The 27,649-nt window shown below is 42.9% G+C and overlaps 1 protein-coding gene across 20 annotated transcripts in view; it reads right to left on the bottom strand.

The window, feature by feature from the left end:
- Aak1 (AP2 associated kinase 1) overlaps positions 1-27,649 on the bottom strand; it is a 145,608-nt gene that overhangs the window by 24,037 nt on the left and 93,922 nt on the right. For 11 of the 20 annotated variants that reach the window (XM_076940051.1, XM_034512161.2, XM_034512154.2 and 8 more), the window contains 8 exons: positions 26,966-27,045; positions 22,719-22,873; positions 21,386-21,720; positions 17,953-18,189; positions 12,645-12,877; positions 11,410-11,567; positions 9,388-9,492; positions 5,903-5,998 (listed from right to left, as the gene is read on the bottom strand). In XM_076940051.1, coding sequence (XP_076796166.1) covers positions 5,903-5,998; positions 9,388-9,492; positions 11,410-11,567; positions 12,645-12,877; positions 17,953-18,189; positions 21,386-21,720; positions 22,719-22,873; positions 26,966-27,045 — 1,399 coding nt within the window. The remainder of the gene's footprint in view (positions 1-5,902; positions 5,999-9,387; positions 9,493-11,409; positions 11,568-12,644; positions 12,878-17,952; positions 18,190-21,385; positions 21,721-22,718; positions 22,874-26,965; positions 27,046-27,649) is intronic. The other 9 variants (XM_076940052.1, XM_076940056.1, XM_076940061.1 and 6 more) reach the window with 4 other exon arrangements.

Genomic DNA, 27,649 nt, shown 5'->3' with positions numbered 1-27,649 from the left:
AGGCTCAGTAGGTTAAAGGCACCTGCCTTCATGTGTAATGACAGACCACATGGTGGAAGGGGAGAATTCCTTGAAGCTGTCCTCTGACCTCTACATAAGCACCATGGCTCATGTGCTCTCACCCAAATCCAAAAAAGTGTATTTGAAGGTAAAAAAAATGCATGTATGGCCGGGCAGTGGTGGTGGATGCCTTTAATCCCAGCACTTTGGAGGCAGAGGCAGGAGGATCTCTGTGAGTTGAAGCCAGCCTATTCTACATAGTGAGCTTCAGGACAGTGAGAGCTACACAGAGAAACCTTGTCTTGAAAAAACCAAACCAAACCACACACACATACACCCCCCCCCCCCCAAAGTATGTATTTGGGTTTTCTGATGAAACAGAAGGGTAAGATGGGGGCAAACTGCTAATTTTGGGGAGGCTTGTTTCTGACCAAACCTGAAAATGCAGGCAATTCACAGATGTTAAAAATGTGGGAGTCAGCCGGGCAGTGGTGGCGCACGCCTTTAATCCCAGCACTTGGGAGGCAGAGGCAGGCGGATTTCTGAGTTCGAGGCCAGCCTGGTTTACAGAGTGAGTTCCAGGATAGCCAGGGCTACACAGAGAAACCCTGTCTCGAAAACAAACAAACAAACAAACAAAAAATGTGGGAGTCGGGGGCAGAAGAGCAGATGTGAGTCCACAGAGCACTTTCTGTACAAGGTGGTGGTGTACACAGAGGGCACCTGCACTTCCCAGGACCCTCACTATGAGGAGGTCCTCACTCAGGGAACTGGTGACCTCACAACACAAGAAGGCAATAAATCCTTCACAAAGCAGTCTGAGTTACAGAATCAAAATGGCTCTCTGGCATGAAGCTGGGTTATTCTATGATTTCTGATTTTTTTTTCCTTTTTAAAAAATCAAAAGAAAGCTGGTATAGTTTATACATGAACTTAGCACTTGGGGAAGTAGAGGCAAAGGCACTTCAAGTTTAAGGCCAGTGTGGTTTTCAATGGCTCCAGGCCAGGCAGAGCTACACGTGAGACTCCATGTCAAAGATTCTGACTTTTGCAGCACAAATCTAAAGATTAGAACACTCCTACAAAAGACAGTTTGTTATGAACCTCAATAAAAAACAAATGATGTGGCTGCTGTGGTGGGGTGGTCTGAATGAGTCGTCCCCCATAATCTGCAGTATTTGCATATTTGGCCCCACTTGGTACTGTTTGGAGAAGTCACTGGGGATGGTCAAAAAGACCAGGTTAGGTTACAGAAAATCTGTCTAAAAAAATAAAAAACAAACCCTAATATAAAAATAGAAAATAAAAGTCTAGTCACTCTAAATAGTTCACGAGAGAACAGACAGTAAGCTGTCTACAGCATCTTCAAGTTGGGAAGCACCATGCCCCACTTCTAATTCTTCCTTAGAGAATTACAACTACAGGAAGACACAGTTCCTAAAATAAGACACTTATGATGATTGATATCACAAGGCAGGAGCAGGAAATGAAGATGTCAGGCCAAAAGGGGAGAGGACTGTCCACTCTGACACCCAGCTCCTTTTGCCTGTCTTCTCAAGAGATGACGAGGGCCATACAACCATGAAGGACTTTCAAAAGCCCTCCAACTCTATGAAGTGGCACTTGTGGGGCAGCTAACGTGCTCCTCCAGTCTTGCAGAACTCTGATATCAAGAGCTTGGAGTTGAAGAGGTATTGTAAGAATTGTTGTCCCAAACCCTTGTGCACTGCAGGGATGTAGGTAAAAAGAAAGGCACAGCCTCTTTGAAAAACAGTGTGACAGTTTCTCAAAAGTTAAAAATAGATTACCATATGACTTGGCCAAAAGAAAAAAGTACATGAAAACGACATACCCACACCATGTTCATAGCCCAAGTGTCCATTAAAGGAAAACTGGACAAGCAGCACATGCTCTTCTACAAGGTGGATAATTAATAAAAATGTTTACTTTATGTACAAAATGAAGGAACCTTTATGTATAAGATGAAGGAAATTCTCACATACACAATACAGGTGAACTGTGATTATGCAAAGTCAAACAGGCAAGCCACAAAAGTTCAAATATTGTAGGATTTCCCTTCCTTATATGGGGTTCTTGTAGCAGTAAAAAACAAAACAAAACAAAACAAAAGAAAACCCTCCATAAACTGAAAGTATAGTGGTGTGGTCTTTGAAGTGGAAAAGATTGTGAGGGGACAGCTGAGACATGTAAATGTATTTAATGTCACTGAACTGCACATCAAAGGCTGCACATTTCATGTAAATTTGGAAGATGATGAAAAAAACAACTAATTAAAAATCTGTTCACCTATATTTTCAGAAAAAAATCTATTCTGTCCACTCCATGGTACTTTAAGCACTGGAAGCGCCTCCACTTGGATCTTCCCTACAGCGGAAGGAAGGACAGTGGTGCCGGGCATCAGTGAGTCACTATCACACTCACTAGCCATGGACAGCTGGGTGAACTCACAGATGACTGACTCCTTAATATTCCAGACTTCCCTAACATTTGCTTTATGCTGCTTTGAAGAAGAAAACAAACACTCTAGAGCAAGCAAACCTCAATCCTCTAACGCCCTTTCACCCACAGCCTGACAATCCGTAACCAGGCTATCTATTTCAGTGGCTCTCAGTAGAGTGAAAGTTAAACATTACAGAAAAGCAAGCAAGAGGAAAATATGACCTCCTAACTGGCCTGACCTGTTGGGAACAGACCTAGAACTTGGGTTGGAACAGCATCTCCTATCGTTATGGTAAGTTAAAGTTACTCAGCAATTCCAAATGCAGTTTCAAAAGATGTTCCTTCCTATTTCAGAAGCCAAGTGTTACTGTTTCCAGTTTCCAGGACGAGAACACTGAGTTCAAGATCAGATCACAGTCATGTAATACTACAGCGATACCCCAGGCTTTCGAAGCTTAAATCCACTTTTACACCTCCAGAACTGACTTCTCCAGGTAAAGGTTTTACGGATCTCAAGTTACAAGACCCAAGGACCAAAGCAGTGCCTAAGACTTGGGGGATTTGGCAAGAAAGAAGAAGGTGGTCTTGATGACTCTCAGGTAAGGAGCTGAGTTGCCATCAGAACCACCCACCACTCAGCTCTGTAAGACTAAGGAGGATTACAGATTCATGTTGAAACCTTACCTTACCTTGGAACCCACTGACTGGAAGATAAGCAAACCCCCTAGTCTGCCTGCTGCCTGAAGCCATGGCCAACAGTGAACACCTGTAATTTATTCAGGTGTCAGACACTGAATGTGAGCTCTTAGCTCACTGCACAGTTCAGATGCTAAAGGAGGGCCTGGAGAAAGAATTTGGTCACTGGAAGGCATGAAGGGCAGGAGGAGCTGAAGGTCTGTTAAGCCTCGCTCCTTTCACCAGGGTATGGCAACGTACTGGCACCATGAGCTGTGTCTTTATTCACGCACAGCATAGGTGAATAGTCGGGTTTGGTTACTCCAGGCACAGGGCAAGGCAGGCTGAGAACATCAGTCTAGTGTCGAGACGGCAGGAGCAGGAGTGAAGGCCAACAGCCTCAGGTTTCTTTCATCTATCTATCTGATCTGCCAAATGTTTAGAGTGTCACTATAAAAGACAGTGATCCTGCCACCGACAATGACATGCTGAAGCAAACAGACCATGGACAAAGAAAACCAGACATTCTAACAGTGTCAAAGGATAAAAGCCACGAGGTACAACTGAGAGTGCCTTTGAGAGCACGGGGCTTCTATGACAAGATAACACATAAGCTCAGCACAGGAGCAGCTGAAGGAGCAGCTGTCCAGGCGTTAACAGAATTCTGGCAGGTGCTAAGGCCTGAGGTGGAAGAGTCCAACTTGTGGAGAGAAAGACCAGACTTAAAGGGAGAGTGCTGTGAGTGGTGGTAGTGAAGAAGCTCAAGGCCACATCAGTTAGGGCCTTGATCTTGGTGACACAGAAATCCATTTTACATTTTTAGCAGATAAGGTTGGCCAAACAAATAAAAAAAATCCATGAAATTCTCTATTAAAATGTCTCATACAAATAGATTTTCTATTAAAAAAACAAGAGAGATCATAGCTTACTCGGTATGGCTTACTTGAATAAAAATGGCCCCCATAGGCCCATAGAAGTGGCACTATCAGGAGGTGTGGCCTTGTTGGAGGAAGTGTGTCACTAGGGGTGGGCGTTGAGGGTTTAGAAGCCCAAGCCAGGACAAGTGTAGCTCTCTCTTCCTGCTGCCTGCTGATATGGACATAGAACTTTCAGCTATGTCCCCAGCACCATGTCTGCCTGCGTATGGCCATGCTTCCTGCTATGATGATAACAGAATAAACCTCTGAACTGTTAGCAAGTCCCAGTTAAATGTTTTCTTTTATAACAGTGGTAATGATATCTCTTCAAGCAGTAAAAACCCTAAGAGACTTGGTATGAGATCAGATAGCACTAAACTCTTTCAAGATTCTTCTAGAATGAAAAGAAGTCTGAAGAATGAGAAAACAGGCATCTTCCAAACCTTCAGGAATTTCCCACATTACCATTGTGTGTTCCTGGCTCTGCGATCCTAATCTAAAGGGCTCCTGTAGCACATGTGGAGGTTAGCCAATTCTTCCAATTCTAGTTATTATTTGTATCCATATGTATGTAGAATCTATGTCTGGGAGAGTACATGTCACTTGTGCAAGTACCCATGGAGACCAGAAGATGGCACTGCATTCCTGGAGCTGAATTCACAGGCAGTTGTAAGCTGCCAGACATGGGTGCTGGGGTCCTCTGGAAGAGCAGCATGTGCACTTAACCACAAAGCCATCTTTCCAGCCCTTCCCTCCCAATCTTGAAGTGGCCAATCAAAGATCTTTGACTGCTAGAAGGAAAGAAAAACTAAGCTGACTCTATCAACTTGTCAAGGTCTAGACTTGGAAGGCATATGAACTGGGGGAAGATGAAGAAAAATTACTGCCAGATGCTTCTAAGGAGTGGGATTTGGTTCCACAAAAGGAGACTTCTCAATACCCACAACCATGCCCCCACAAAAGATACGGGGAAGGGAACAGGAAGCATCCTTTAATATTCACCAATGGGTGCATCCCTTCATCATTCCAAAAGCCTGAGACCTACCCAGCTTTACTTTCTAGCTACCTCCTAAGAATCAGTAGCAGGGCATACACAAAAGATACAGAGCTCCAGCAGTGACATCCTTTGCAGAGTCTGGCCCAGAGGGTTCAGAGAGAGGCAGAACCTGGAAGAAACTCTAGGTCTCCTAACTCATATTCCCTATCAACTCTCATTATGTATTATTATACCATAAATAATTGAAGTCCCTACACAAACAGGAACCAGATGGGCCACCCACAGCTCTGTCATCACACCTGGCCACTAGGTACACCTACTCTTTTTAATCATATGCTTATGGCTTCTGTCACCACATCACAATCATATTGGACTAATGTTCTTTCCAAGACAGAGGCCTCTCCAGTATATCATAAACATAATGAAGAATGAAAAACAAAACACATGTGGTGGTATATGCCTGTACTTTGGGTACTTGGGAGGTAAGGGCAGGAAGATCAGTAGTTAAAGGTCATCCTTAGCTACACAGCAAGACAGAGGCCAACTTGGCTTCAATGAAAACTTGCCCCCCCGCACCCCAACATACCAACAATAATTTTACTAAAGGTAAAAAAAAAATAGAACATTTATAAGCTTCAGAGCACATGTGGTACAACTTGAAGAGGTTTTTATTCTCTTTTTAAAGATAAGTTTGTTTTATAAAGAAATCTTAAAATTATAATAGAATTCAATTGTCAGGAACTGGATTCAGATCCTCGTCATCAAAAACTTAAAGCAGAGCTCTCCAGAGGTCCTGGAAGCCCTGGGATATAAGAATCAGACTGCTAACCCTAAATGAGTTCTGTGTACCTACCTGGAGCATCAGGTACTTGAAGAGGAATAAAGGGATCAGACACACTTAGAAGTGGGATGCCAGAGTCCACAGCCTGCCCCCCCTTCCTTTTTTCAGCTGGAGTTAGTTGGAGAGGAAAGATCAGGAGAGAAAATGAGAAAAGCAGAAAATATTAAGTAAATATTACTGAATTTTCCTGTGGACCTTACCACCCTGCGTGTCTTGCAGGTGCTGAGTTTCCTGAACCCCCATAATGTCTAACAGAGTGCAGGACAGTGCTACAAGATGGACAGGTCCCAGCTTCCAGTCTTACCTGATACTATCCATGCTCGACTTGGCAAGCTACAGAGGTCCAGAAACCTAAATTTCTTATATGAGTCAGCTAGACCCTTTCGGGTTCTGCCTCTAGCTGAACCTGCTCAGCCAGGACTTAAAACCTTAAGAGCCCTGGAAATTTCTATTATTTTCTTATTTTTTCAGTAAAGAAAACAAAACTGAGAGACTAGCCAGTGCTCTCTTGCAAATAAGCATCAGAACCCAAGTCTCTTGGTTTCTACTTTAACATTCTTTACATTCCATTTTTAGTATTCTGGTTTTTAATTAAAATTTCATTTTGATTTCTATTTGTTTTTTTTTTTTTTTTTTTTTGAAAGTCAGGTATGGTGATGTACATTATACTGCCAGCACTCTAGAAGCTAAGGCAGGTAGATCAGGAGTTTGAGGCCAGCCTGGTCTATGCCCATAGTGAGACTTGCTCTCAAACACAAAACAAAACACAAAGAAAACAGAAAACTGTATAGACTCCCAGGGCTTGCTGCAGGCAGTGTGAGCCCTGTACCCAGCTTCCAACAGATACACTTTCTATAACAGCAGCACAGCACTGCCCATGCTATACAACATGGTAACCTGAACTAGTTAGTTTCCCCTTGCACCCTGCTAGAGTTTGGATTTGGGATGTCCTCCAAAGCTCTGCAATGGTGACAATTAACTGTCACCTTGCAATAACCCAGGATCACCTGGGAGATTGCCATCAGAAATCATCTGAGAAAAAATATCTTGATTGTGAAGTGGGTGTGCTTCTTCTAGAGACTTTTTGTACTTTTATTTATTTTGTGTTTATGTACATGCATATGGACATGCAGAGGTCAGGACATTTGCAGGAGACGGCTCTCTGCTTCCATCATGTGGGTTCTAGGCATCAAATTCAGGTATTACATTTGGTAGCAAATGCAAATGCCCTTACCTACTAAGCCATCTTGCCACACACCCCCCTTATATTTTTTCTTTTATTTATTATGATGTGTGTACAGCGGGGGGTATATGTGTTTGTGTGTGTGTGAGGTGTCTATGCAGACATGTGTGTACAGTGTATATGTGTGTGATGTATGTCTGTGTAGGCATGCATGTACAGTGTATGTGCATGATGTGTGTGTGTGAGCATTTATGTATAGTGTGTGTCTGTGTGTGTGTGTGTGTGAGAGAGAGAGGGGGGGGGATAGGTCTCTGCAGGGCTGTGTGTGCACACATGCACAGGATGTGTCTGCACAGATATGGATGTACAGTGTATGTGCAGGCATGCATGTACAGTGTATGTGTGGGGTCCTCTCCTTTCATCTCAAGGTTCCAGGGATGGAACTCAGTTTTCCAGGCTTTTGTGGCAAGCCTGGATGTGCTGTTATCTTTCCAGCACACAGGATAGACTTTTGTGCTCTATTTACCCTGCATCTTATCTCTTTTGACAGCAGTTGACTTGACTTGGCTTTTCCTTACCAGCTTCCTTCCCTCTGAGAGCTGGTCCCTCTGCTTCTTGCCCTCTCCTCATTTTCCAGAATCCTATGTTTCTTTGACAGACTCCATCACTGTCATAATAGCCACACCTATGTCCTACCCAATGCCAGCTCCTCAGGGGCAGCAAGGTATAGTCTATGGCATACAATAATATGAAAGGTAATGATGGCATTATTGATGAGTTCAGCAACACCCCTGTTTCCTGAACCTGGTTGCCTTACACTGTGATTTTGAAAAAGCTGGTGCCTACATCTATTGCAGAGACCACCAAAATGAAGGAATCCTGATTTTAAGCCCTGGTGTTTGAGCAGGGGTATATTTGGCCTTTCCTTAGGCTAGCAGGGCCCCGTCCTAATAAGGCTAGATCTGTAGGAGGAAGTGGCAACAGAGAAAGTCTGGGGTAGGGAGGCCCTGAAGTGACAGAAAGTACAGGAGCTGCAGTGGCAAACTCACTGAGGTAGCCCGGCATAAGAAAGTGTAGCGAGGGTGCAGGGACTTAGGAAGCACTCACCACCATGTGGGTTCTGGGACTCAAACTCAGATGGTTACACTTGGTGTTAAGTGCTTTATCTACTGGGCCATCTCACTAGCCCATGCCAGACTTATTAAGTGGAAACAACAACAAAATCATCATCAACAACAGATTTTAAAATAAAAAGATAGACATCACAATCTTAATCAAAACCTAAAATTGTACAAAATTGTGGTCACATGTATTTTGGTGAGAAAGAGCTATAAATTTCATCAGGTTACAAAGATATCTGTGACCTGAAAAATGTTAAATGAAGATTGCACATTATGGAGGCTGGCATAAGAATGGCCCCCATGGGCTCATATATATGAATCTTTGGTCCCCAGTTAGTGGAACTGTTTGGGAAGGATTAGGAAGCATGTCCTTTTTGGAGAGGTGTGTCATCAGCCACCGGTGAGCTTAGAAGTTTCAAAAGCTTGTGCCAGGCCCAGCATCTCTCTCTCTCTCTTTGCCTCTTTGCCTACTGCCTGCAGATCAGGATGGAGAACTCTCAGCTACTGCTACAGCACCATGCCTGTCTGTTTCCTGCCATTATGACCACGGACCAACCTTCTAAAACTGTAAGGGAGCCTCCAATTAAATGTCTTTTTTTTTTTTTTTTTTTTTTTAATAAGAGTTGTCTCTTCACAGCAACAGAACAGTGACTAAGACAGACATCAAGATGGTGACACTCTGCTACGTCTAGGTAATGAGAGCATGGGCAATTTATACTTGTTTCTACACAGATCTATATAACTTTTATATAATAAGTATAATAATTTTTACTAATAATGGGAAAAACAAGTCTCTTATTGTTTTCATTTTTAAAATGCCCATGTCCATATTAATAGAATATCAAGTATAAGACAGTATCTAATTAGAATCCTTTAAGTCATCCCAAAGGCCCTAAGAGCAGTAACAAACCTTGCCAGAGCACTGATCCTTAAACTATCTGTATAAAAGCCATCCTGCACTAGGGAGAACAACTCATGTATATTCACTAGATCACTCTACCACTTGACTTCAAAGTGATTTTAGATGATCCATAAATATTTTCTGATTGGACAACTTTTGAATGAATGAAAAAAGAAAAAAAAAAAGACTTACTACCAGAAACTGGGTTCTTTGTTCACTAGAGCTATACATGAAGTAGAAACCTGAAGGTGACAATAGCGAGCCTCATATCTCAGGCATGTGTCACACTCACCGGTTCCAGCAGAAAATGAGGAAGTGGCAAAGGCATCTCCTTGTGTTGGCTGGAAGCCTGGGATCAAACTCTCTGCAGAGCCACCAAGCTTCTCAGGAAGCTTTCCTAGAGGGACAAAACACCACTTTGCTCATTTCTGCAGAATCCTGGGGTACAGATACACCTCTAATTTGACTCTTCTTACCACATCTATGGCAATACTTTTACCACTAAAAAGTCCTTGTTGTGCAAATGACCAAAGACTGTTCTCTAAGCTGGAAGCAGCTTGAGAACTGAGGTGGACTGGCAGAGAGAAAAGTGCTGAGGTGCTGTGAAGGACAGGTCCAACCACAGCAGTGCTACTGAACACTGACAGCAGAACAACAGTGATACAGACTGGAAATCATAGATAGACACAAAGGTTTAGCAAGTCCCTGGGCTGGAGAGATGAGACAGTTCATCCTGTTGGGCTTCCAGAAGTTTAATTCCCAGTACCTGTATTAGGCAGCTCACAGCTGTGTATGACTCAAGCTCCAGGAGATCTGACATATCTGGCTTCCACAGGCCTGCAACTCATGTGCATATAGCCACATATGGACATGCACATACATATAAATAAAATCCCCCAAGGGCTCATTAATTACATAAACATACTAATTTTCAATAATGCAGGAAAAAACTTCTGTTTACATAACAGAATAAGAAGTGGCAGAGATAACAATGAAAATGACTTGTTAAAGAAAGTCAAATCCACCAGGCGGTGGTGGTGCACGCCTTTAATCCCAGCACTTGGGAGGCAGAGGCAGGTGGATTTCTGAGTTCAAAGAGGCCAGCCTGGTCTACAGAGTGAGTTCCAGGACAGCCAGGGCTACACAGAGAAACCCTGTCTTGAAAAAACAAAACAAACAAACAAACAAACAAAAAAAAACCAACCCCCCCCCCAAAAAAAAAAGATAAAGAAAAAGAAATTCAAATCCTTTGCCATCTTCTATTTAAAAAGGCTGAACTAGCCTGGCATGGTCTACAACTTTAATCCCAGCACTTGGAAGGCAAAGAGACAAGTAGACCTCTATGTATTTAAGTCCAACCTGGTCTATACAGACGGTCTGGACCAGCCAGGGCTGTACGGTAAGATTTTGTCTCAAAATGAAGTAAAATTAAATGGGAAAGTATGTATGTAAAACACCACTGGAATGCAGTGGTTCTCTACCCTCCTAATGCTGCAACCTTTAATACAGTTCCGCATGTTGTGGTTGTGACCCCCAATCATAAAATTATTTTCGTTGCTATATCATGACTATAATTTTTATACTCTTATGAGTCACAGTGTAAACATGGGATATGCGACTCTCATGAAAGGGCTGTTTGACCCCCACAGGGCTGAGATGCAATGCTGTTAGTTAGGTAAAGCAGTTCCTAGACTCACTGGCTCTGATCATTCTTTTGCTCTGTGCTTTGAGTACATGAAGGGTTTTTCCAGTTGAACAGTGTCTAGAGTTCCCAGGTGTCTGTGTACTATGTGTATGTTCACCTAGGTCTGTGTGGATGTCTGTAATATCTTGCCTTCCAAATTAGGTTATGAATATTTTGGCTAGAACCTCGTTTTTTATGGAAAGAATCTCCTTTCTAGTCAACAACAACATGGACCTGCAATCAGGACCCGCATCCTGTGAGGCACACCTTCAACCACTATTTCTAGAGCAAGCCCCTGAGGATGAGGGGACATTCACCCTTTTCCACGCAATCCACTACTCAGCTTAACACAACTATCCCCGTTTATGCTACTAAATCCTTCCAAAGTTTTTCCTTCTATGATTGTACACTCCCTACTGTCTCTCAAAGTTGGTCAGCATTTAAGAAAGAAAAAAATCAATACTCTGGCAAAAATAAAAAACAGTGTGCAGACCCCCAAACCAATTCATTTCAAGATGCTCTGTGCTGACCTTTCCCAAGCATATCCCTCTACAGTTAGGACACAGGCACATTCCAGTTCATCCTCCACTGACTGACAACCATGAAGCACAGAAGACTCAGCTTGCTCACCTTCCCCAAGCTTGGCGAAGTCCTTGTTCAGCAGCTCTTCAGCTGTGAGTTTGGAGAAGTTGTCGTCATCAAAAGGATTCCATGTGGAGCCTTCTGAAGCATTAGAAACATTCTGCTGTGAAGTCCGTGGAGAGCCTGAGGGAGTGGTGGTTGCAGACCTGGAAAGGGTGGCACCCCGAGGGTGAAAGGAAAGAAAGTTAAACAAAGCTGAAGGGCCCAAATGATTTTCTCTTCATTATGGTATCAGCTCTTTTCTCAGTTAAACCATAATTTCCCAGCGTTTTCTTAAAGGACTTCCCACAAAAACTGAAAAGTTTAATCTTTACAAATGCTGTCTCCTTCACTTCAGCTCTCAGGAAATCTTGCAGCTTGCCTGTCTTTTGCAAGGCCCTTTAGGTAGGAGCTACAGCAACCTATGCTGAAGCCTATGTGTCAAGCAAGTATAATCAACCCCCTTTTCTTGGCTGCCTCTGACCTTTCAGGATCCAGGTAGTACTAAGCTATCATCCCATGTTCAGAACATTGTTCAATGGCAGAAGCATTCTATCACGAAACAAACAAACAAACAAACATGTTACCACTACTTTGTATATCTAGATCACCTACTTTTCTTTCAGCCTCTCTTGACTTAAATGATTAACCTTAGATGGCATGGTTTCAAGGAAGCTATGGGTCTAAAATTACACTGACACAATGGTTAGATGTCACAATGGTCAATAAGACTGACTATACGTGAAACAGAGAACCAGCAACCTATCAGGTTCATGAAGGCTGGCCAAACACAAATAACTCATGATAAAACAGTGTGATTTATGCTTGTAAGAAGAAAGTCCCTCTCATGAAGTACAAAGTACTTCATGAGAGGAAAGAGCAACACCTCACACAAACCTAAGGAGTAAAAGCATGTCCCCTCTGAGAGAGGGAAGCAGCAGCTCCAAAGGTCATAATGAGCCAAGTCACCTATGCAGACAATGCTTGCTGAGACAACACCTTCTAAGTGTTGAGTGTCCAAAGTATAACCATCAGTAAGAAAGAATTAAGACAGACAGAGCACAGAACAGATGGGAGAATGGAAACTGAGTCTTATGATCTGTGCAGTGCACACACTGTGGTCTTTTACTAAATACAGACATGTACAGGCACATGCTTACTATCACATGTCCACAAGCTTATTCAAACAATCATATGGTAGTAACCCAGAGCAGACCTTGTCCACATGGTAAGAACAAACATACTTAGATTTATTGAGACTGGCCTCAGCTGCAGCTGCCTGAAGCAGCTGGGTTGATTTGCTGGCAGGAACCCCAAAGACTGCACTGTGGGTTACATCACTGAGAATCCTTCTGTGCCCAGCACGTTGGGTTTTGGGGGATGATGGAGGAGTGAGAGACCCAACTTTCTGTCCCTGGATGGTTGGAGGTGGAGTTGTCTGAACTTTTGGCTGTTGTCTTGCTGAGGCTTGAATCTGCTAGGGAGAGAAAAATGCAAAGTTTCACTATGGGGGGGGGAAAAGGAGGAGAAAGAAATGGAAAAGAAAAACAAATCAACACCCAGGTATAATAATACTCCATTTGTTCATATATGATTTGAATGGCTAAGATTATCAAAGCAAAAAAGAAAGCCAAGGCAACAGCCATCTGAGCTGCAATTGAGACTGACACCACCAAGGGCTTGCCTGGTTCTTATACATACTCAGTTTCCATTAGCTTCAATATACATATTAACCAGATGTAATATAGCTACCAGTCCAAGACCATAAAAGCTATTCCCAGCCCTAAAGACTTAGGAAGTATCTTAAAGGACTGATGAAAACAAACAGCCCCTCCTCAGGGATGCTTCCACAAGACAGGCACTAGAGTCTGCCTTCTATCGCAGCTAGAAGACAAGACACACTCCAGCCAAGATGCTTTGGAGCAAAGCCGTTTCTGCTCAGTCTGGATTCCTTACTACACTTAGTAGAGTAAGTCAGATAATCCCAGAGTGAAACATGGCAGCTCTTTTTTTAATTTTGTTAAAGGTCTTCACTTCACTGGTGGGATGGATTCACAAGAAACTATTTTGTTTCAACCCCACGGCAAAAGTGTAACACTGGTTTGTGGAATTTGCCTGCTCCAATTTTCATTAAGAAAATGGCACTGAAGATCAGCAGAAAATACAGTGAGAGAGAAGAAAATCCTTAATGAGGCCTGAGTTAACTGAAGGACTCTTGAGAAGCGGTCCACAGAACAATAAACAAGTAGCGGGCTGGTGAGATGGCTCAGTGGTTAAGAGCACTGACTGCTCTTCCAGAGGTCATGAGTTCAAATCCCAGCAACCACATGGTGGCTCACAACCATCCATAATGAGATCTGATGCCCTCATATGGGTGTCTGAAGATAGCTACAGTGTACTTACACAAAATAAATAAATAAATTCTTTAAAAAAAAATAAAAAAATAAACAAGTAGCAATGTAGTTGTGACCACGTAAGTGGTCCCTAGCATAAGCCACTTGTTATCAAGCTAAGTAATTTTAAAACCACTCAGAAAGCTACACCTAAGCCCTTTCCTTAGTTTTGACAATCTGGAAGTAAAATGAGAAGATACTGAATCCCTCAGGGATTTAACTATCCCTTCCCTCCAATCCCTCAACTCATGTGAGAGCTGCCTCTCTACACTGAAGCTCAGTTCCTATGTTGTGTTGCTGAAGTAGACAAAAAGAATTTAAGAAAGCAGAACATGGCCGGGCAGTGGTGGCGCACGCCTTTAATCGCAGCACTTGGGAGGCAGAGGCAGGCGGATTTCTGAGTTCGAGGCCAGCTTGGTCTACAGAGTGAGTTCCAGGACAGCCAGGGCTACACAGAGAAACCCTGTCTCGAAAAAACCATAAAAAAAAAAAAAAAAAAAAAAAAAAAAGCAAGCAAGCAAGCAAGCAAGCAAGCAAGCAGAACATGATCTTAATTAGTCAGGATGCTAACAGCAGGGGAGACTGTCCTCCTGTTTCCCTCAGGAGTTGGGATGATTTTGGGGTACTCTACCTACCCATTCTGTATGCCAACTACTCCATCAACAAGACGAATGACCACAGACCTACAAGGTTCTACTGTCAACCAAACTAAGCCAGGAAGGGTAACATAGACCACTGGGGAACAGAGAGCTCTGTGAAGGTACTGTGTCTTCTTTTGGGGTCCAGAGCTGTATCAGAAAAGCCATCTGAATGCTAGTATCCACAGGGGTCAGCATGGACTGGATTGTCAAATTGGAAAGGGTACATTACCGCTACAACGGACTCTGTGAAGCAGCAGCCACACTATTTTAGAGAACATTGTCACTTCTCTTACCTATCCTTCATGTGCAGCACACATAACAGAGGAGGGTTCCTCCTCTGACAAATGAGCAAAGAATCGATGAGCCACATCTCCAAGACAGCAGGAGCTGATCATCTCCAATCTGAAACCCTGAAATCCTTAAGCCTCCAAAAATCGACACTTTTGGGCACTGACATGATACCACATGTGAAAAATTCATGTATCAGGTTACAGCCAAAAGGCAAAGTATAATATACAATTATTTCACTGCACAAGTACTTAGGAAATAAATGAATTCTCTGTGTAGATTTGGATTTCACCCTCAAAATATCTCCTTAGGAATACAAGGATGTCAAACTCTAAGGTACTTTTTGGTCCTAAGTATTTTGGACAAGGAACACTCAACCAGAAATACATAGCAGCTCTGCCTACCGGCTGCTCCTACAGTAACCCCTCAGGGCAGATTTTATAGACACTAGGAATCAGAGAAAACAAGTACAATGGACCCTACAGAATAAATCCCAGCACTCTCACGTAGGAGAGAAAGGATCTTCAATCCATTGAGGCTGACAGGCCAACCAAGGTCGTAAGACCACTTGGAAGTAGAGCCTGACATGTCTCCTCCTCCATGGCCAGAATTACAAAGGGGCAGAGAGTCAAGAAATCATGGAGTTGACATACACCTTTAGTCTGTGCTTAGGAGGCAGAGATAGGCATATCTCTGTAAAGTCAAAGCCAAACTGGTCTACATAGCCAGTTCCAGGCCAGCCTGGGCTACACAGTGAGACAGTATCAAAATTAAGAAATTAGCTGGACAGTGGTGGTGCATGCCTTTAATCCCAGCATTTGGGAGGCAGAGGCAGGTGGATTTCTGAGTTCAAGGCCAGCCTGGTCTACAGAGTGAGTTCCAGGACAGCCAGGGCTACACAGAGAAACCCTGTCTCGAAAAAACCAAAAAAAAGAGAAAAAAAGAAATTAAATTAAAATTTTTTTTTAAAGGGGCAGGAAGTAGGAGTATACCATAGGAGAAAGTGAAAAGATAGGGTCTGCTGTCTATTTTGTTAAAAGCTCTTCTTAAAAAATTATTTTTTGTGTGTGCACACATGTGCATGTGTTTGTGCATGTATGTGTTCGTGTGTAACTGCATATGAGTGCAGGTGCCCGAGGAGACCAGAGACATGGGATCCTTTTGGAGCTGAAGTTTTAGACAGCTTCCCAACACAGGTGTGGGGAACTGAAACTCGGGCTTCTGCAGGAGCAGCAAGCTGTGTCAACACTACCTCATAGGCATGTTTTTGCTTGCCTATACAGGTCATCAAGGGGAGGACAGACAGTTTTCCTTGCCAAAGCTGCTCCTCATCCACTTGCTTACTTCTCTGGATGAGCCCTACCATGAGTCATCAAGATAGAGCAGGTCTAAGTTGGACAGCTCTTTGGTTTCTGCTAAGCAGTTGGCTTCCACCTTGTGTCCCATACCCACCACCCAGGGCACAGGGCTCAGTGTTGGCTCATCCAGGACCCATGAGAAGGCTAAGGGTTCACTCCCAAGACAGTAGACACTTTGGAAAAAGCAGAGAAGAAGCTCTTAAGAAGTGTCTTCCATGGTGACGGAGCATCTTACCACCCTAGAAAAGCATCTGTTATTACCATCCCAAGCACAGCTCAGAGTTCTTGCTCCTTGCCCCACCTCTAGTATAGTCCTTCTGTATATCTTAGGTAGTGATTTTCTAGTTTAGATCCCAGGTTCTAATTCACAACAAGAAGAGTGAACTGAATATTTAAGATTCCCTCTAGTTATTTCATATAATAGTTTTCAAAACTTTTTCTATTATCAAGAAGTTTATTTTAGGTCAAAAGTACAAATAACAGTTTTCTACCATATTCCTGTAGGAGACTGAGTTGTTTCAGAAACAAACATGTAAACACACTAAGCACAACACTCAGTAGAGACTGAAAGAAGACAATCTACCTACAACACAGTTTCCTTTAGAAGGACTACAGGTTTTCTGGCTGAGGATGGGCAGATTCATTTCTCTGCTAGAAATGAATCCTCAGAAAGACAGTTTAGTTGTTGGGCCTCCTTGAGAATGAGAATATCAGGATATACAAACATCATTGGCTAGATATTCAAAATGCCTTTTGATGAGAACAGCAAACTTTATTATTCTCATTCAGAAATCTGAGTACAGAAGACAGGTCACTTACTAAAGAATAAGCAAGAGAGTCTGAGGTTTGCTGAGACTAGAGGGAACAGTTGGAATTGGGGTCTGCTGCCACATTCAGTCAGTATCTGAAAACAGACTCAATCTCTAAACTGACAAGATGACTCCAGTTTCAGGATGCTCTGAAGAATAGAGGTTATCCCATGGTATATGGTCCCAGGCAAGCAGTCCTTTGAAGATTACTGCATGGCAAACTCAAACCATGTGCCTAGCAAGGTCATTTAGGATGAAAAACAAATGAAATGGTGTTAGAATTTCAGGGTAAAGGTGGGGCCACCTGTGGTGGTTTAAATGAGAATGGCCTCTGTAGCTCATATACTTGAATGCTTGGTCATTAGGGAGTGACCCTATTTGAGAGAGATTAGGAAGTGTGACCTGGTTAGAATAGCGTGGCCTTGTTGGAGGAAGTGTGTCAATGGGAGTAGGCTTTGAAGTTTCAAAAACCCAAGCCAGGCCCAAAGCCTCTCTTTTCTTGTTACTGTGGCTGCAGATCTAGAACTCCCAGTTACCTCTCCAGCACCATGTCTGCTTGAGTGTCACCATGCTCTCTGCTATGGTGATAATGGACTAAACCTCTGAACTGTAAGCCACCCCCAATTAAATGGCTTTCTTTTTTAAGAATTGACATGGTCATGGTGTCTTTTCATAGAAACAGGACACTAAGACACTACCTGAACCTCCAGATACAGCATGGGCACAACAAACCAAACTGGCCCTGAAGAAGAAACAGAAAACAGCTCTGCTCTCAAGTCCCTGCTGTTCAGCAGTGACACTGACAAGGAAGCACCTTTTCCACCAAAGTAACTTCCATGTGAAAAGCAAGAAGGTTCCTTTTCATAAATAATGTAAAAATATTCTTTCAATCTCTGCTTTCTACAGAATACTTTACACTTAGATCTGTCAAGGAAAAAAAAAAATGGAACCCTCTGACCACTAGGGTAGGAGAACAACCTTACCCTAGCTCAGAGCCCCTGAGGCTGCTGCCACCTCTTTCCTTCCCTTCCCAGCATCCCCCATCACTCCTCTTCAGTCTTACCACAGGCTCCTGGGCAGCGACTGCCTGTGGGGCTGAGGCTGGCTGTGCCTGAGGCTGTGGTACTACCACAGCAGTCTTCTGCTGCAGGGCAGCCTGTTGAGCCATCAGCTGCTGCTGTTGCTGCTGCTGTTGCTGCTGGTAGAAGTTCTGCATCAGCTGTTGCTGAGAGCCTCCCTGGGACACCACAGGGAACTGAGCAGTGACTGGTTGCTGGGCTGTTGGGTGTACTGCCTGAAACTGTACAGGAGAGTGGCAAGAAATGAGGAGGTGAACACAAGCCTATCACAGAGCCACATTCACACAAGTCTAAGGTCTCAATAACTATAAAGATGATGTTGAAGCCAAAGGGAAGGCCCAGCAAAAAGCACAGTAGCTGGGCCAAGGAGTTCAGGACAGGATTCAAGGCATTAGAATTATACCAGCAACATTTGCACTGTAGGCCCTTCCCACTATACCAGACTGCTTTCCAGGCACAGTCCCAGGGAAGCTACTAGATTTAACTCAAATGATCTGAGAGTGAACAGGGGTGAACAGAAGTAAGCGAGAAAATCTCCCATGCAAAAGAAATCCTTCTTAAAAAGGATTTTGAAGCAGTCAAGGATCAAATACTTCCCGTGACTAATTCATGCCTCAGAGATGAGACTGAAAAGAGCAACTAAAATGTTAACCAACCATGTCTATCCTATTTGAACCTTTCCAAAGTTACTCCCCAATACATCTACCTTTATAAAATTCTGCCACCTTCAAATACTCTTACTACTCTGTGCTTTATGTGGGGTCTCACTACATTGCCAAGGTTCATTCCAAAAACCTGTGGACTCAAATAACCCTGCTGACTTAGCTTCCCAAGTGGCAGGGGCTTAAAATGTACCCTATATGCATCTTCCTGGCATTTCTTTTATGTCTTTCTAATCCACACTGCTGGGATGTACATGCTAGGTACACTAACAAGGCTTGAAACAAGAATATGCTAATAAACAAAAGTGAGGATAGTGTCTTACAAAATTCCCAAAACTTATTGAGTTAGGATAAACCTGGATACCATGTGTCTACTAGGGCAAAATTAAAAGGTCAGCAAAAATAATATGTACAAGTATAACTGCCGTTTACAACAGCAATAACCCAGACCCACCCAAAGGGATCTCGAAGGGCTATGGTCTGTCCTTAAGGGTGACAAAGGGACATTCTAAAGAAGAAAACAGCAATTAAGAGTATATCTTTGCAAGAATGAGAAGACAGAAGTCTGTAGATCTAACTTTAAAACTGATTATTTTACACATTCACAAAACAAAACTGATCCAAAATGCAGGAAGCAAAATTAAAATGATGTCAATAGTCTGTGTATCCAACTGGCAGCTAAACTCCACAGGAAATAATGTGCTTAATATTTAAAGGTTGCCAGGCACGATGGTGCATACTTATAATCCCCCAGACCCAGAAGACTAAGGCAGGATGACTACCAAGAGTTCAAGGTCGCTGGGCTGTTTTAATCCAAAGGCAGCAAGGAGAGAGACACCGAGCTGGGCTTGGGCTTTTGACATTTTAAAACCAACAACAAAAAGACCTTCAGATGATAGAAACAATAAAATTCAAAAAGTTAAACAAAAACCTTATAATTACAAGTCTGAATTAGATATATAAATCTGAACTCATATGTTTTCTAATAAAAGAAACATATTTCTAAGTATCTACTAAAAAGGCATAGAAACAGTTATCAATATCATTAGCAAGTAATTATTTTTAGGGCCAACTGTTGTTTCCAAATATCATTCCCAATAAAAACAATCTTATCTTTAGAGAAATGGATGACTCTAAGTTAAGAGCAGAATGATCATGGACAGTTATTACTCTCAATGACAGAGAAATCACTGATCACGAATTATATCTAAGGGGTTCAGAAGCCAATTTAAAGGAACTAAAATATACAAATCCACAATTTTATAGAATACAATGCAAAACACTCACTGTTACCTCTGAATGAACACTGGTGAATAAGGGAAAAACCTCACATCTTTCTCACCCTTTTCTGTACAAACAGGACCTCAGGGTAACTACACTAAGATGATAAAAACAACTCTACATAGTTTGGTAAGATGGCTCAGTGGGCAAAGGCACCTGCCGCCAAGCAGCCTGAGAAGCTGAGTTTGATACCCAGGGCCAACTTGAGAGTATAATTTTGCCACCCAAAGTAGGTTTAAGGACTTGGGAAATATCAGCAATGGTTAGTAAGTCAAAGAGAAGAGAAAAACTGCAACAAACAAACAAACAAACAAAACAAAATAAAAACCCAATGAAACAGACAATACCTAAGCCCACTGATGGTTAAAGACAATACTGGCCACCCATCAGAATGAACAGGAAGAGCAAAGAACTCCAGACTGAACTGATACTGAGCATGTCTCTGGAAAGCACCAGGTTAGGTTTGCTGAGAGAGCTCAACAACTAAGAGCATTTGTAGCCAAGTTCACCACCTGAGTTCTAGCCCTGGAGCCCACACGGTAGATAGAACAAACTCCTGAAAGTTGTCCTTTGACCTTCACATGCACGCCATAGTGCATGGGCCCACATATACATACACAGACAGACAGACAGATATTGTGAGTGGTGGAATATACCAAATGGTAACCAAGCCAAGATCATAATATGAAAAATATTGAAGAACAAGCAATTCAGTTTCAATTAATTAATTAATTAATTAATTAAAAATGGCAAAGGAGATAAAAGGATGTAAAAGACACATCAGTCTCTCTCCCTGTGGCTCGAGAGTTGGCTCAGCGGTTAGGAGTGCTTGCTAGAGTTCAGATCCCAGCACACATGTAAAAGCCAGGTATCCTGCAAATGTCTGTAATTCTAAATTCCATTTAGAGTTGATCCATTGCTCCTCTTGCCTCTGAGTGTTCACAGGTATATGTGCCCAAATATGTAAGTATACACACACACACACACACACACACACACACACACACACTTTTTTAAAAAAGAAATCAATCATTATAAAATACATATGTTCAAAGTTAAAAATTATGTAAAAAATAATGGAAAATAATAAATCCCAACTAAATAGGGTACATGAACCCTGTTTGGCTCCTAATCCAACCAAGCAAACTTAAACTATGCAACATCTGAAACAGCTTGACACTACTAGATATTGTGTGTTAACATGACATCATTATTATTTCCCCCTGTATCTCCTTAGAAAGTAGCTCTGTTAGTTAAGGGTGCTAAGTTGGGGTAAATTCCCCAAGGCTTGAGGACAAGAGTTATTAACTATGCTTTGATGCTTCGGTTTCTACATCTATGAGAAGTGATGACACATTTATTGGTCAGTGACTCCTGGCCATCCTAGCACTTCCAAAGGAAGATACCTGCACCAGCAGGCCTTTCAATACTAATATTCCACTGTACAAAGCAAGGGTCACATAGGGCTCCTCACCTGCTGAGTCTGAGCCTGCTGCTGCTGCTGCTGCTGCTGCTGCTGCTGGTAAAAGGTGCCTGCTGGCTGTGGTGGTGCTGTAGGCTGCTGTGGCTGTGGCTGTGGCTGTGGCTGTGGCTGCTGTGGCTGCTGTGGCTTGAGGAGGAGCTGCTGCTGGTGCTGGGGAGTGGCCTGGGCCTGGCTGGGCAGACCTTGGGTCTGGGTAGCCGGTGTCTGCTGTGGGGTGGCTGGAGCTTGTGGCTGCTTGGGTTGAGATGACTGAAGAGGTTGACTGGGTGCGGCTTGGGCTTTAGGTTGGGAAACACTGGCTAGAAGTCCAGGCGGATTGCTGGGTCCTGCAATGAAAATAAACTCCATGTAAGGGCTCAAAACTCCACCAGACAAAAATGGCTTTCTGAAGCCTGGCAGTGGTCGTATACACCTTTAATCCCAGCACTCGGGAGGAGAGGCAGGTGGATCTCTGTGAGTTCAAGGACAGAAAGGGCTACACAGAGAAACCTTATAAAAAAAGGCTTTGTGATTTGCCACACAAGAAATGGCAGAAGCAGGTAGACTGTCCCAAGCTTTGAGTATTCCTCACTATTTTGCCATCTGTGATGTTCTACTTGAAACAGCTTTCTATTTCTTGCCAAATCATGTACTTTCTAAATTTCACAGCCAGGTGGGACTGTAAACTTCAGTCCCTGCCTCCTGCAGAGGGTTTCCCTCATCCACCATCTCATTCAGGCACCCAGCTCTGTAGTCAGCACCTCTCGTTCCCCATACACGCAGCCGACAACTCAAACTAAACATAGTGTGTGTGCCAGCTTGCGTGCCACGGCAAAAGCATTCTTTAATATTTATGAGTAGTGTATTTATGCATGCCTGGCTCTATATAGATGGCCACCAGATTTATCAGAAATTGTTCCTAGTAAGAAGTGTGACGGCTGTGGTCTGTGACTTGGTGTGTGGATCAATCCCCTTTAGGAAACAAAGCTCACTCCTCTTGTTATAACAAAACACTACAACACAAAGGATGATAAGTACTCTAACACAGCATTAATAAAATAATATCCTGTGGTTATCAAAAATAAGTAAGCCTTATTTCTTTAAAAGCAAGGAGAAATATGTAAGGCAAATAGGTGGAGTGGCTGGAGCAGAGGTCCAATAAGAAGATAAATGCAGACAGCAGGCTTCAGAGGTCTTGGAGATTCATCTGAGTACAGAAAGAAGTTCCTCCTTGTGCAGCTGCTGGCCATACATTCACAGGCAGCTCAGTGCATTATTCTTCAGGCTGTGCCTTCTAACACTACCATCAAGAAGCACTGGAACAAGCTGCAAACCAGTGACTGACCTGTAGCCTGAGGTAGGGGCTGAACAGTGGCCCTCTTTCGAGGAGTCAGGGCTGGCTGAATGGGAAGGATTCCTGGGTTTGGCTGAGTCTGCCCAGCTTTAGGCCTCTGGCGGGGTGCAATTGAAGTCTCTGTGGTGGGAATGGGATCTGTCAGTCTAGAAAAGAAAAAACAAAACTGCTGTTAAAATATAGGAAAATAGAGAGGATACGCAGAACACAGAATGTTTGCCCTTAACACTCCTTCAAAACATTCAGATTGGCTTAATCAACACTTCCCCAAATGCCAATTCACCTACAAAGGCAAACACATCAAAATAACATCTCTCTCATCAGCAACCTTAAAGCCAAGAAAGCACAGAATGATACATTCCAAACCCTGAAAGTACGTAACTCTCAACCAAAATCACCATACTCATTAAAGCGATCTTGAAAAGCAATGAAGATTCAAGGCCCTTTGTGAGGGGAGACATGTAAGTGTCATGATGCATATGTGGAGGTCAGAGGACAACTTCAGGTGTTGTTTCTCATCTTTTACCTAGTTTGAGACAGGGTTTTCCTTGTCAACACTGCATGTACCAGGCTAGCTGGTCTGTCAACTTCCTGCAATTCTCCTATGTCTGCTGCTCATCTCCTGGCTGAGGCATGCTAGGATTATAAACACATGCCCTACTACATGCAGCTTTACATGGGTTCTGGCAAGTAATAATTACCCACAAGGCCATCTCCCCAACCCTAAATAAGGACATTTTAAGATAAGTACAAACTAAGGGAGCTCATAAACACCAACCCTACAATTTGCAACAGTGACTTCCCTGCATAACATGCTGGTACAACAGCAGCACAAACATTGTGGGAGTAACCAGCCAGTATCTGATTGGATGTAAGGCCCACTCCATGAGATAGAACCCATGCCTGACACTCAGGTGGCCAAGAGACTGAAAGTTGATAGGCCATGGCCTGGTGGAAAACCAAGTACTGTTATTCTATTAAAGGACACAGCTATAAAATGACTTCTAGTGACATTTTCTGCTATATCCTAGACCAGTGTCTCGCTCAGCCATCATCAGAGAAGCCCCTGTTGCAGCGGATGGGAACTGATACAGAGACCCACACCAGACTATGTATAGAGAATATAACTTTGGGACCCTTGGCCATAAATGGGATGTGTTCATCAAACCCCTAACCTCAGGGCTCAGGAAGAAGAGGAGGTGGAAAGATTTTAAGAGTCATAAGGAATGGAGGGCACCAAGGAAACACAATAAGACTGGCAATCATGCAGTCTGTGTATTCTGCACAGGTTCAAGCCAGATAGAGTCCTAGCACTGATATAGGGAAGTAGATATGATCTCCCATCTGTAACCAAGACACCATCTCCAACGAAGAACCACTTGCAAAGAAAAAGTTAGTTTTCTCCAATGAAGTCTCACTGAGCACATAAACTACATTTAAAGGTAGGCACCAAGGCCCAGAAGATAACCAACACTAAATGAAGTCAATGGTGTTTTAATAGATTTTGGGGGGGTCTAATATTGCTTTGTTTGGGCATATTTTGTTAAATCTTACTGATCTTTTGCCTATATATTAATTATATTTTTATTATTGACTAACTATATATAATTAATTATATATCAATATATTTTAATTTTAATGAATTTAATTTTAATGAAAATATAATTAATTATATATTATGGTTTCCAATTTGTGTTAGTTTTGTTTTGTGTGTCTGTGTGTATATGTGTTTCTTGTGCTTTCTCAGTTTTCTTCCTTTTTTTAACTTGCTAATTTTTTTTCAGAGAGAAAGAGAGAGAAGTTGTAGAGTTGGATGTATAGGGAAATGGAAAGGATCGGAGAGTAGGTGGGAGAGGGGACTCTGAGACCAGAATATATTGTATGAATTTCCAATAAAAAATGAAAAAATAATAATTGAGCTATCTCCCCAGTCCCAGGTCCCTGATAATACACTCTGGAATGACAAGTAAGTTCACCGAAGAAGTCAGGGGGAAATGAAAAACCTTTTTTTCATAGTAATAATTCTTTTATACTTAGTAAAAAATGCTACTAAATATCCCCAATAAAAGGATTAAAAAGCTGCTTGGACAAGTAAGTTCTAGATACACTGACCAAAGTCTATCAACAGATGATTTCTGCCCACTGCCCATGTGCGGAGTGACTGCTGAAGAGACTCCTGAATAGGAAATACTTCCTCAAACTGACTTCGTCTGGATACTCTTTTAACAAACATAGGATTTGCAAAATATACTCTGGGTAATGGTTGGGGCAGTGGTTTTTCACACACAGACAGAACTTAGTTAAAACTAGCTGTTACAATTGACTCTCTAGGAGCTGGAGAGAAGGCTCAGTAGTTCAGACTGCTTGCTACTCTTCCAAGCCACCTGAGTTCAGATACCAGCATCTTCACAGAGTAACTCACAACAGCCTATAACTCCAACTCTAGGGGATCTAATAACAACAAAAATAATCTTTTTAAAAGGTAGGGGAGTTCTTTGCAGTAAAAATCATGCAGAAGAGTGAACCAAATAGAACAAATGGAAGAAAGAAGCAAATGAGAGGCTGTGATAGGAACGCTACTTCTCAAATACATAAACTTTTGTTTTCCACAATAATAAATTTTTGGTTGGACACACAGTCATCTGTATAGACTCACATCTCACAGAGCACAGATTCTTTTGTAACCTGAGATGGCCAAGCAACAAGCTCTGGCTGCACACAGAACAGAGCAGATGACTGTCTGGCACATTCTGGGAGCCTTAACAGATAATGGTCTCTTTGACTCCTCCTTGATTTTGCTGCTTTGAATATAGATGCTGCCATATTAAACTATACGGTCATGATTATGTTGTAATGTGGAAGAGTGAGAAGCATGAAAAAACCGGGGACCCGGAGCTTCATGAAGCACAACTATCCAACAGCTGTGGTGGGCTTAATGAAATGTCCCTGTCAGTCTCAGACATTTGAACACTGGGGCTTCAGTTGGTGATGCTGTTTGCAGAGGTTTAGGTCTGGCCTTGCTGAAGTATGTCACTGGGGCTGGGCTTGGAGTCTTAGAACCTTGCCTTCTTTGCAGTTGCTCTGTTTCATACTTGATCCTGCTCCAGCCACCATGCCTGCTGCTTGCTGCCATATTTCCTCATAAAGGTCTCTTAGCCCTCTGGAACCATAGCCCGAATAAAATACTTTCTTCTGTAAGTTGCTTTGGTCATGGTTCAGCTGGTAAAAACATGTACTGCCTGTGCAGAGATGCCGAGAGTTCGGTTCTCAGTGTTCATGCTGGGTGGCACACAACCTCTGAAACTCCAGCTGCAGGGGAGCGAATGTCCTCTTCTTCCCTCTAGGGGCACCCACACTAATGCGCTTATAAATCTGCTTGTGCATGCACATTTACAATAATAAATAAATCTTTTGAAAACACCCAGTTATCCAGTCATATTTGTTGCTAGCATTTCCTGGCCATGAGAGAATGGTAGAAATAGAAGAGGCAGAGAACCTTCTAGTCATCCTCAGAATTTCTCATCTGAAATCCATGTGAATATGTCTGACAGACCCTGAGCTATGACAGGTGTGAAAACCAATCAAAAAATCCAGTCCAGAGTGTCCTGAAGCCTTTCTTCCTATAGACTGCTCTCAGGTCCAAATCCCAAATGCAAGGTCTCCAGTAGGAAGGGACTCCTCTGCAGGCTGACTGTGGGATGAGGATTCAGCCATCCTTCCTGAAATGGTATAGTAGTCTGGGTCAAATCTACCCACTTGTTCCCTTCCTCTCTGAGGTGAGACTTGTACCTTCCAACTACCCTGCCAGGTTTTCCTGGCCTCTCTCCCTGTCCCTCTGACTTGGGCATCTTCCTTTACTTGTTTTATCTTTTCTTGGAAGACCCTAGGTGACTCCAGTATGATTGGCTAAGACCTGGGAGGATCTCTTGATGGACTGCTTTCCTAATATGGCTGGAGCCAGGGAAGAAAGGAACGAGGAGGGCTTTGGGATGAACCTGGTTACCCACTAGCTTGGAAATAGATTCGAACAATTCTTTACTCGGAACCCTTACAGCCTGGCATTGCCTCATCCCAGAAAGCCCCTGCATTCACTGCCATACAACAGACAGATCTGTGAGGCTCTACAGTCTCTCCACAGGGAGACAGAACCGGCTTTCCTTCTCCTCACAGCCACACAGGCTCCAGCAGGCAGTTCTACTGCAGCTAGCACCAAGCAAGCTCCTGAGGGCATTTCTTACCTGGCCTTTGGCTGGGTCTTTTTTACAGCTGCTTCACTGGCTTTCACTGGTTCAGGAAGCTTTGCAGGAATGGGAGAGTTCTAAAAAGTTGAAAAGGAAAAAAATGTAGATTTCATTGTAGAGAAAAAGTAATCTGAGGCCAGATATGATGGCCGATGTCAGTAGTCCCAGGACTTGAGAGGTCGAGGCAGGAGAATCATGAAATCAAGGTCAGCCTGGGCTATATAGTAGGATCCTACCTTAAAAATAAAATTAAAACTCCTATGAAGGAATAGTTAGTTAGACCAGGGCTAATGGAAGTAGCGTTTGGAGTTTTCTAACACGACTTCTTGGCTCTCATTTCCCTGCTAGAGGGAAGGGAGGCTGGACAAATGCATGAGATGCATTAAGGAAGCAAAGTGTCCAAGAGAGGGAAGCAGGGTAAACAGAGCCTTGCCTCAGGAAAACAAGGCACCTCACCACTCTAGGAAACACAGTAGACATGCCGCTCTCGGTGAGCTGTGGAAGGTGGAACTTGGTCACTCTACTCAGAGCTCAATCCCCAGGCATTGAGGTGGGGGTGGGGGTTGTTATTGTTCAGTGTAATTGTCTCAGTTTCATAATTAAATACCATGGGAAAATTGTATTCTCTTTATAGTAGCTGCTTTGCTTCAATGTCCCGAGTGGATAAAGCAAAGAACATTA

The sequence above is a fragment of the Arvicanthis niloticus genome, chromosome 9, assembly GCF_011762505.2.
Source record: "Arvicanthis niloticus isolate mArvNil1 chromosome 9, mArvNil1.pat.X, whole genome shotgun sequence".
NCBI classification, from domain to species: domain Eukaryota; kingdom Metazoa; phylum Chordata; class Mammalia; order Rodentia; family Muridae; genus Arvicanthis; species Arvicanthis niloticus.
This window is presented reverse-complemented; position numbering and strand designations above follow the sequence as displayed.